The sequence below is a fragment of the Gigantopelta aegis genome, chromosome 10 (assembly GCF_016097555.1).
Source record: "Gigantopelta aegis isolate Gae_Host chromosome 10, Gae_host_genome, whole genome shotgun sequence".
NCBI lineage: Eukaryota > Metazoa > Mollusca > Gastropoda > Neomphalida > Peltospiridae > Gigantopelta > Gigantopelta aegis.
Window position 1 is genome coordinate 60352072 of NC_054708.1, and position 11683 is coordinate 60363754.

At 36.4% G+C, this 11683-nt stretch overlaps 1 protein-coding gene across 1 annotated transcript in view; it reads left to right on the forward strand.

The window, feature by feature from the left end:
• The first annotated feature begins 976 nt into the window (after positions 1 to 976).
• Positions 977 to 11683, forward strand: part of LOC121383726 (sacsin-like) — a 19975-nt gene continuing 9268 nt past the window's right edge. Inside the window, exons 1-5 of the mRNA XM_041513822.1 lie at positions 977 to 980; positions 3609 to 3724; positions 4238 to 4363; positions 4761 to 4908; positions 9278 to 10801. Coding sequence (XP_041369756.1) covers positions 977 to 980; positions 3609 to 3724; positions 4238 to 4363; positions 4761 to 4908; positions 9278 to 10801 — 1918 coding nt within the window. The remainder of the gene's footprint in view (positions 981 to 3608; positions 3725 to 4237; positions 4364 to 4760; positions 4909 to 9277; positions 10802 to 11683) is intronic.

The following is an 11683-nucleotide window of genomic DNA, read 5'->3' on the forward strand; positions in this document are numbered from 1 at the left end:
TAGGCATAGCATGTATGTAGGTATAGAATGTACTTAGGTGTAGAATATATGTAGGTGTAGAATGTACTTAGGTGTAGAATGTACTTAGGTGTAGAATGTACTTAGGTGTAGAATGTACTTAGGTGTAGAATGTACTGAGGTGTAGAATGTGCAGACCATAGGCATATAATGTATGTAGGTGTAGAATGTACTGAGGTGTAGAATGTGCAGACCATAGGCATAGCATGTATATAGGTATAGAATGTACTTAGGTGTAGAATATATGTAGGTGTAGAATGTACTTAGGTGTAGAATGTACTTAGGTGTAGAATGTACTTAGGTGTAGAATGTACTTAGGTGTAGAATGTACTTTGGTATACAATGTACTTAGGTGTAGAATGTACTTAGGTGTAGAATGTACTTAGGTGTAGAATGTACTGAGGTGTAGAATGTACTTAGGTGTAGAATGTACTGAGGTGTAGAATGTACTTAGGTATACAATGTACTTAGGTGTAGAATGTACTGAGGTGTAGAATGTACTTAGGTATACAATGTACTTAGGTGTAGAATGTACTTAGGTGTAGAATGTACTGAGGTGTAGAATGTACTTAGGTGTAGAATGTACTGAGGTGTAGAATGTACTTAGGTATACAATGTACTTAGGTGTAGAATGTACTGAGGTGTAGAATGTACTTAGGTATACAATGTACTTAGGTGTAGAATGTACTTAGGTGTAGAATGTACTTTGGTATACAATGTACTTAGGTGTAGAATGTGTAAAGATTTCGTTGAACTACTGTCTTCTTTTCTTCTCTTTATTGTCTTAACATTCCATTGAAATGTTAACATAACTCTTTCCATTCATTTAAAATCTGACATACTTGCTTAATTTTTTCTTCTTTTTATCCATGACAGGATTGCTGTTGTGTGAGAAGTTGAACAATGTGGGCTAACTACGATTAGGTCACATGTAATCTGGTTCTTTTAGTCCTCTACCATGAGTAAGTATTTAGCTACATCTGTTTTCTCTACGGCTGGACTTAATAGATTCCTTAATTACACTAAATACCATGCACTTGAATGGATGGATGGATGGATGGATGGATGGAGATGGATGGATGGGTGGGTGGGTGGGGTGGGTGGATGAATGGATGGATGGATGGATGGATGGATGGAGATGAATGGATGGATGGATGGATGAATAAGGATGAATAGATGGATGGATGGATGGATGAATAAGGATGAATAGATGGATGGATGGATGGATGGATAAGGATGAATAGTTGGATGGATGGATGGAGATGGATGAATAGATGGATTGGATAGATGAGAGGATAGATGGGATGGATTGGATTAGATTATATAGCTGGTGAATAGATGGCTGGATTGATGGATGGGATGGATTGGATTAAATTATATAGCTGGTGAGTGGATGGCTGGATTGATGGATGGGATGGATTGGATTAGATTATATAGCTGATGAGTGGATGGCTGGATTGATGGATGGGATGGATTGGATTAGATTATATAGCTCATGAGTGGATGGCTGGATTGATGGATGGGATGGATTGGATTAGATTATATAGCTGGTGAGTGGATGGCTGGATTGATGGATGGGATGGTCAAGGTCAAGGTCAAAGGGTTTTACGTGCACATTCAGAGCAAGCTGTTGTAGTGCACGCCTGTCATGGGCACAGGTGCCGGCCTTGGCCGGCCTCTCTGTCCAAGACAGGAAAGTGGATGGGATGGATTCGATTAGATTATAATATAGCTGGTGAGTGGATGGATGGATTGATGGATGGGATGGATTGGATTAGATTATATAGCTGGTGAGTGGATGGCTAGGTTGAAGGATGGGATGGATTGGATTAGATTATATAGCTGGTAAGTGGATGGCTAGGTTGAAGGATGGGATGGATTGGATTAGATTATATAGCTGGTGAGTGGATGGCTGGATTGATGGATGGGATGGATTGGATTAGATTGCAATTATATAGCTGGTAAGTGGATGGCTAGATTGGAGGATGGGATGGATTGGATTAGATTATATAGCTGGTAAGTGGATGGCTAGGTTGAAGGATGGGATGGATTGGATTAGATTATATAGCTGGTGAGTGGATCGCTGGATTGATGGATGGGATTAATTTGATTAGATTATAATATAGCTGGTGAGTGGATGGATGGATTGATGGATGGGATGGATTGGATTAGATTATATAGCTGGTGAGTGGATCGCTGGATTGATGGATGGGATGGATTGGATTAGATTATATAGCTGGTGAGTGGATGGCTGGATTGATGGATGGGATGGATTGGATTAGATTATATAGCTGGTGAGTGGATGGCTGGATTGATGGATGGGATGGATTGGATTAGATTATATAGCTGGTGAGTGGATGGCTGGATTGATGGATGGGATGAATTTGATTAGATTATATAGCTGGTGAGTGGATGGCTGGATTGATGGATGGGATGAATTGGATAGGACCAGTGCACATTCAGAGTTAATTTAGAGCCCTGCACATTCCTATCAACACCATGAATGTGATACCAGGGTGAGGCCAAGATCACTTTAGCTTGGGTTCAGTTGAAGGTTTTCTAATTTTTTGTAACATTTAAATCTTTCAATAGATAGCTTTCTTATTTGGTTTGGATGTTCACTGCACACCACCAATTCCATACATCTTACCACAAGACAAGGTCAAGGTCATTTTGAAACTAATGATTTTAACTTGTGATGTAGTGTAAGTCTTCAGCAAATGAGTCCTTCAACAGCACACCGCTCATATCCATGGATCTCACACTAGGGCGTGATTAATATTCATCGATCTCACACTAAGGCGTGATTAATATTCATCGATCTCACACTAGGGCGTGATTAATATCCATGGATCTCACACTAGGGCGTGATTAATATCCATGGATCTCACACTAGGGCGTGATTAATATCCATCGATCTCACACTAGGGCGTGATTGATATCCATCGATCTCACACTAGGGCGTGATTGATATCCATGGATCTCACACTAGGGCGTGATTGATATCCATGGATCTCACACTAGGGCGTGATTAATATCCATCGATCTCACACTAGGGCGTGATTAATATCCATGGATCTCAGACTAGGGCGTGATTGATATCCATGGATCTCACACTAGGGCGTGATTGATATCCATGGATCTCACAGTAGGGCGTGATTGATATCCATGGATCTCACACTAGGGCATGATTAATATCCATGGATCTCACACTAGGGCGTGATTAATATCCATGGATCTCACACTAGGGCGTGATTGATATCCATGGATCTCACACTAGGGCGTGATTAATATCCATCGATCTCACACTAGGGCGTGATTAATATCCATGGATCTCAGACTAGGGCGTGATTGATATCCATGGATCTCACACTAGGGCGTGATTGATATCCATGGATCTCACAGTAGGGCGTGATTGATATCCATGGATCTCACACTAGGGCATGATTAATATCCATGGATCTCACACTAGGGCGTGATTAATATCCATCGATCTCCCATGTGTGACAATATGAATCTGTGCCTAATGTAAGGTCAAGGTCAGTTCAATTGAATTGGTTCTTTGTATTTGTGTAACTGGTTTATTCCAGGTGACTTGGAGGAGGACTCGGATAAGATGGGATATTCTTGCATGAGACTACCAAATCTTATAGCACAGCTCAAGTCAATTTTAGACCAGTATTCAGATAATGGTCAGATATTGAAGGTTGGTCATTTTTAACACTGTGCTGTACTTCTTATGATTTAGGTGATAAATATCCACAAATGTTGAATCTCCACAGACTAAATAAAGAACTAAAATGCTAAATGCTTAATTGTAGTCCGCACATCATCATTTATAAAAATAATAAAAATGTTTGGTTAGTTTACTCAACTTCACAAGACAAGTGCATCTAGAAATTTGCATGTCTGCCAAGATTTTCATTTGTCAAAATAAGTCCGGTAATTTTCCACAAAGTATTGTGAGAACAGTGGCTGCCTTGCAGTGACAATACTTTCTCAATACAGTAGCATAATGGTCTTTCACAAGATGGGGGTGTATTTTTTCTTTTTTAGAAACACCACAAACACCTGTGTTTACCGTACATGTTTAATTTGATAAAAATGCCTGCAATCCCCCACACGGTCCTCTATTTTACAAGCTTATACATGGACAGCAAATACGTGAATTGAAATTTTTAAAGGATGACAGCGGAGTAATTTCTATTATTTATTTTAGGAACTGGTGCAGAATGCTGAAGATGCAAGAGCGAGAGAAGTGCATATCATCTATGATGCTAGAAACTGTAACGCTCAGCTGTCCGTCTCGGCAAAGAAAAAGAACAACCATCTGAAAGCTCTGAAGGTTCGTCCAATCAGCTGTTAATGTTTGATTACATACTACCTACATGACACTTACTATTTGTAAGTAGTCATGATTGACATTTCTGATATATATATGTTCCTTTTTTAATCTATTTAAATTTGATCCAGTGATTAAATTTACTTATTATATTAATGTTGGAAGATTAAAAACATGCTAGGGAATTGTATTTTCAATCAAATCAAACATACATTTCTAGTCATGTTTTACAAGTCAACCCAAAAGGTATTTACACCATCTGTTATCATGAATACAAAATTAATGCATCCCTCCACTTAAAAATGTCTTTACCTTCCTCATAATATCAAATGTTTACATCTTATGTGTTAATGTTTATAGTAATTACTTATTAGGGTCCAGGATATTTTACATTTTACAGGGCCCCGGACTTTGTGTATACAATAATGAGCAGTTTTCTAAAGCAGACTGGCAAGGAATCCGTTCTATTCAGAACAGTGTGAAGGAAGAAGATCGACTGACAGTGGGGCGGTTTGGATTGGGATTCAAGTCAGTTTTTCATTTGTCAGGTAAGACGTATGGTACAAATCATATATATTTTTGTATTACTGTTATATGTGTTATTGGAGTGGATTAAACTTCTTTAGGGTGTATACTACCAAATCAAATCCCATAGACGACAATAGTAACATATGCGGCTAAAACTCCTACCTGCAACGTATCAACCGACATAAACGCCACGGATATAAATACTACCACCCCTTACACTTAAAGTGTTTTAGAAAAAAATGGGGGTCAAGCTGCTCGTTTCTGAGATAACGGGTAGCGTCTATGACTACCCTAGTTTCGCACAAAATTTGAGTACTTTTTTTTACAGGTACCCCATACATGTTTCAAGCACAAGGCTACTTGACACATTGGTACTAGATGAAATAAAATTGCACATTTATTTTACCCAGATGAAACTATTATTTTTTACAACCAACACACTCACATTTATAACCAATCACAGGACTTGTGGTGTTCACTTCTCTATCAAAAGTTCGGTGCACCTCGAACTTTGACCCAGCCGGAAGTTATTTGGTATAGTACTACCTATACTGATAACATACATTTTTCAAAAAGTGTCCAGCTATGTGTCTTTATGACAACCAGGATCTGGTGTATTCTGACATAAACTGACAACCTCACTGAAAGTGTTGTTTCTACAGTGCAACCTAATATAATGTACACCTCAAAAAGCATATATATTGCATATAGTTTTGTACAAATGCAATATGTCATATTAAACAACAAAATGTTTTAAAGTAAAACTCCTGAAGATATTTACTTTCAGTTGGGTGTGTGTACTCAGGTATATATGTAGAGACAACAAAGATAGTCAGAGTACCTCTACCCCTTTAAAGAATGCCATTAAAACACATGCACTTGATTGACCCCTAGATTATGAAGACCTTAACAGGCACATCAAAGAAATATCAGTATTAAAAAAATACACTGTCTGAGGAAGGAAACACAAACATGACTGTACCTGTATGAAGTAATGACTTAATGTCCTGAACATTAGTGTTGGGAGGAAATCCTGTATGCTGGGTGTGGGTGTCTTCAAGTTACCAGGTGTGGGAATTTCAAATCCATCGGCCATGCTGATTTTCATAATGAACCATCAAAACCATTGGCAGCCACCAATATTCCTGACTATATTTTATTTATAGCCTACTGTAGTTGGAGGTTTTAATAGTTGTGATATCTGGAATAATCATGCAGCTTTAACACATTTATTTTTGATTAATTACTGAAAAAAACTATTTTTAAATGACAAAATTACCCGAACATCTATTTTCTTGCATTATTTTCTAATCCTGATGAATACAATATGTACATTAGATGTATTCCTACAATCTGTAATCCAGCATTTTATTTAGCTAGTAACATTAGGTAATACAGCTTTAACAATAAAATAAATTATCAACTTAATCCAAGGCAGATAATCAAATCTGAAAAAATTGGTTCTGAATCTAGTATAAACTCAAAATGCTTTTCATGAGAGCTAACTAAGTGATTATTAAGAAACAAAAATGATCTGGAGATCTAAGTATATGTTTAACAACCTTATTGTTATGTACAAATAAGAACAGAAGGCACAATAGTGACAACAAATTTAATTATGTTTTTGGTAAAGTTTTTCTTCAAATTTACTTTAAATTTTGCATAAAACTACAAATTTGTCTAAAATATAACTTAGCACCCTATAAATATGTCAAAATGACAATAAAAATCAACTTCTTTACAAATTTGAGTTTTCAGAATTTCATACATAAAAAATTAACAATGTTAATGGAAACTAAAGACATTAACCCACTATTGGCACATGCTATTTTTAATATAAAAATAAATTGCTATTAAAATCTTAGTTCAGGTTGCCTATGTATAATACCATATTTAAGAGCAGTTGTATATGGCAAGTCAAATACCATGTAAAAAGAAATTATTGAAATCTTTACAGTATGAATTATAGGCCAAAACCAACTTTTCTTCAGTGCTAACTTTGATTCAAACTCCATTCAGAGCCATGTACAGAGATTATTGTCAAGGTCAAGGTCATTGTGAACTTGCATGATCGAGTGATGGCTAATTAATCAACCAGTATAGTTTAATTAAATAAAATGACAAAATCATAATATTTTTTATTATGCACTGAATATGTGCTATAGGGTGTATACTACCAAATCAAATCCCATAGACGACAATAGTAACATATGCGGCTAAAACTCCTACCTGCAACGTATCAACCGACATAAACGCCACGGATATAAATACTACCACCCCTTACACTTAAAGTGAATCAGAAAAAAATGGGGGTCAAGCTGCTCGTTTCTGAGATAACGGGTAGCGTCTATGACTACCCTAGTTTCGCACAAAATTTGAGTACTTTTTTTTACAGGTACCCCATACATGTTTCAAGCACAAGGCTACTTGACACATTGGTACTAGATGAAATAAAATTGCACATTTATTTTACCCAGATGAAACTATTATTTTTTACAACCAACACACTCACATTTATAACCAATCACAGGACTTGTGGTGTTCACTTCTCTATCAAAAGTTCGGTGCACCTCGAACTTTGACCCAGCCGGAAGTTATTTGGTATAGTACTACCTATTTAACTATGAAGTGGGGTGGGGTGGTGGTGTGTGTGTGTGTGGGGGGGGGGTCCTTATTTAGGGGCTATATTCACTAATATTTGTTGTAAAATCTTAACCGTGTTATTTACTTTATGGTTGCCCTTTCAAGCAAAACACTAACAAGAACGTGTGAACAGTGAAATTTGAAACATGAATCTCTGAAGGGTATAAGTACATAAATCCTTAAAACAAGATAAGAATTTTGCCTACCACAAAATGACTTGGTGAAAAAGAGAAATACTTTATCAGATGTAATATTCAGAATTAATCTACTTCATTTAAAATAATTAAATTAAATTTTTAATTTTAAAAAATAAATTAAAACTGTTTTAAACATGAGCACTGAGATTCATGAACATTTATATACTGAAGAAAATTAATTAAGGGCTAGTAGATTTTTTTTTTTTTTTAGATATGATAAAAATAATTTACTGTGGTGTGTTCTTAAAGGGACATACTCTAGTTTCAGCCTATGAAAATGCACACTAAGTTTAGTAAATATACAAACATGCAACACATTTGGATAAAGTTACAACTGAGTGAAACATGAGTTTGTGACTTTGAAATGGTGAAACACCCTCTAAAAATAGACTAAAACTCGACTCCGTAACTGTTACTTCTCAGACGCACGCACATTTTTAAACATATGAGAAATACATTTTGTGATATTAAAAACACGAGGATCACCAAAAACACTTCGAATGTACGAAAATGGATAATATAAACAATAAAATCTAAGTAAAGTATGATTTCAGTGACCAAAAACGGCTCTAATAGTAAAAAATATGCCTTAGTGTTTAAAAACTAGGGTATGTCCCTTTAAACTTATATAGTGATTTAAACAACACTTTAGAGTAAACAAAATGACAAGTATTGTTAGAAATCAACGTGTCACCAATCCTGGCCAAATACTCATTTCTGTAGTGGACATAAATGGAAAAGAAGAAAAACCTCCATGGAATACATTTTACTGAAACAGTGTTTAGAAGTCATCTGTGGTGAAACCTGGCTAAAATAATGACACTAGAAAAGTCTACTGGTCCTTAATTGATTTTGTTGAGTATATACAAAACTAAAAACAACTTCCATTGATCTAAAACTTAGTTTGTGAGAAAAGGAGCTATCTTTGAAAACATTGAGATAAATGACATCTTTGCTGCTGCCATTGGCTGATATGTAATACACAGGTTTAAAGTGTGTTTTGTTTAACAATACCACTAGAGCACATTGATTTATTAATCATCGGCTGTTGGTTGTCAAACATGAAACATATTTCAGTTAGTAGCAAGGGCTCATTTATATGTAGATGTACCACCCTACAGACAGGACAGCACATACCACAACCTTTCATATACCAGTCATGGTGCACTGGCTAGAATGAGGAATAGCAGAATGGGTCCACTGACAGGGATCAATCCATCAAATGAGTGCTTTCAGGTCAGGTCAGGTCAGGTCAGGTCAGGTCATAGTGCTTTACGTGCACATTCAGAGCAAGCTTTTGTCCAGCTTCCCCTGGGTGCAATGCAATTGTGGAGCGCTTTCCAATATCTTGCCTTTTGTTGTCAAGGTGGGACAACAAAACCGTATAGGTATGACCTCACTTAAAATCACTGTAGACGAACAAAGTAGGATCAATTCTAATAACATTAGATATCTGTTAAATATTCTTCAATTTGTCATTGCATTTCAGGGGTTTTTAATTAATGTATCCCACAAAAAATATTAAAAATATAATTTTATTTCATTGCAGACTGGCCCTGTGTGCTGAGTGGAAAATATATTTTGTTTATAAACCCACATCAGTCTGTGAATAAAGTCTGCTTGATGAAAAAGTTGGCTAACTTGGATGCTACATCACAGCAGGCCTGCTTGGATGTGTTCAGTGGTAACTTTGGTTTCTCACCTGAGGTCTTTACTGAAGGCAAATTCCGAGGAACCATGTTCTGGTTTCCATTGAGAAGTACCACTTCATCCCTTAGCGACAACATTTATGATCAGTCCAAAATAGAAGATTTATTCTGCACCTTCCAGGCAGAGGCCAAAATTACACTTTTGTTTTTGAAATATGTCGAATCAATCCATTTGAAAAAGAAAGATCATTTGGAGGAAATACATTCAGATTTCTCAGTAATAATTGCTCCTAGTTGTCTGAATGACATTCGCAAGAGCAGAGAAATATTTTTATCTAAGATCCAAGATGTTGGAACCAATCTGCCAGAAAAATCTATCCAGAGTGACCAGCAAATATTAATTGAGACGGAGTCAGAATCTTCAGGCACCTCAACTGAAGAATGGATTGTTACAAACTTCTATAAGGGTGGACAGGTTTCTGAGGTGTTCTCCAAGTTACTCCATGATACTGATTTGTCTTACTCGCCATATGTTGGCATGGCAACACCTCTTCATCATGACGCTAATTTTCATGGTCATGTCTTTTGTTTTCTTCCGTTGCCGTTGGATGCAAGGAACCAGACTGGACTTCCAGTCCACATCAATGGATTCTTTGCACTAAGCCAGAATCGGGCTTATGTGAAATGGCTGACAACAGACCAAGAGAGAACCCATAGTCACCTGGACAAATCAGTTCAGTGGAATAAATGTCTAGTGAAAGAGGTTCTTCCTGAAGTCTATGTAAGACTTGTCCTGCGGCAGATTGCATATTCAAAGTCTAATGGTAACAGTCCCCAAGATGTACAACATGTCTACAGCAGTTTGCCACTCCCATCAGTTGTCAGAGAAAACTGGAACTTAATTCTCCAACCTTTTTATGAACAATTGTGGCAACTTCCAGTTCTGTACACTAGCAACCAGCAAGGAAAATGGATTTGTCTACAGGACTCTGTGCTGGCCGTATATAGAGATGATGTTCCCTTGAAAGTACAACAGACTGTTACAGAAACATACAGAAGATACAACAGAAACATTGTGGTGCTGCCTTCTGATCTGTTGGCCACTGTTAAGAAGTATTCAGCGATATCTCCAATGTACGTTGAATGTCAGACTCTGTGTACTCTGTTGAGATCCAACAATACGTACAAGACATTCTCACGAGATGATCGTCTAAACCTCCTCACATTCATTCTGAAGTTTGATTCAAGCTGTTTACATGGGCTAGAGCTGCTGCCAGTGACAGATGGCAGCTTTGTAACTTTACCAGCGAAGGTGGTTTTTTGTCCTGGAAAAGCTCATTTGTTTCCTAGATTGGAAAGAAAAGTCATTGCTGATAATATAGATCAAGAGGTACTGAGGAAACTTGAACACATGGCTAAAAATGGTAAGATAGCCTTTAGTAAAAACAATTTTTTTTACAAGTATGATCATTAATTGAGCACACTGTCAAAAAATGTTTTGATAGTGATTTTATGTAGAAAAATGCTATAGGTGTATGGTCCCCAGGAGCATTGTATCACAGTTTCCGCCTTTATACAGTAAAAAGGCAATAAGGTAACAGCAATGGCAACAACATCAAAATATTGTTTTTGGCTTCATTTCTATAAGTCCTACATTAATGAAACTTGAGTTATAGTTAATCTATAAATGTTCATCTCTATGTATGGTAAAACAAAATTTAAATTTATTAATTTAAAATGTTTAATGAATTTAATTGAAAGAAAACATTTATTTTATTTTAAAGTTCAAACAGGGCTTGAAGTTAACATATTTAGCAAAGTGCACAGAGCACGTAAACTAAGAAAAATAGGAGAAAAAACCCCCTACCTAATGAAAACCCCAGTTCTAAGACCACCCTACTGTAAAGACCAATATTTTAAAGACTGGAGTATTTCCTTATTTTACAATAAAAATACTGCAGTATTAATACCACCCCACTATTACAGATTACGAACAGTAAGGTTAAATCCAGTAGTAATTGTCAGTACATTCTGACCTTACTAAGAAACTTTGAGGTCAAGTCTATATTTGGCACTGTAAGTATAACAATACACAAGTGTTGTATTGTTTCTGGCCTGACTAGACAATAAAGAGCCATCCATCATAATACGTGAGTGCCTACTTAATTCATAAACAGTAATTCGGTCTGGTAATTATGATACAGAAAACATATTGTGATATATCTTGATTAAAAAACAATTTATCATATGATAATATCCATATTCAAATGTATGTACTTCTCATTTTAGGTGAACACATGCTGAGA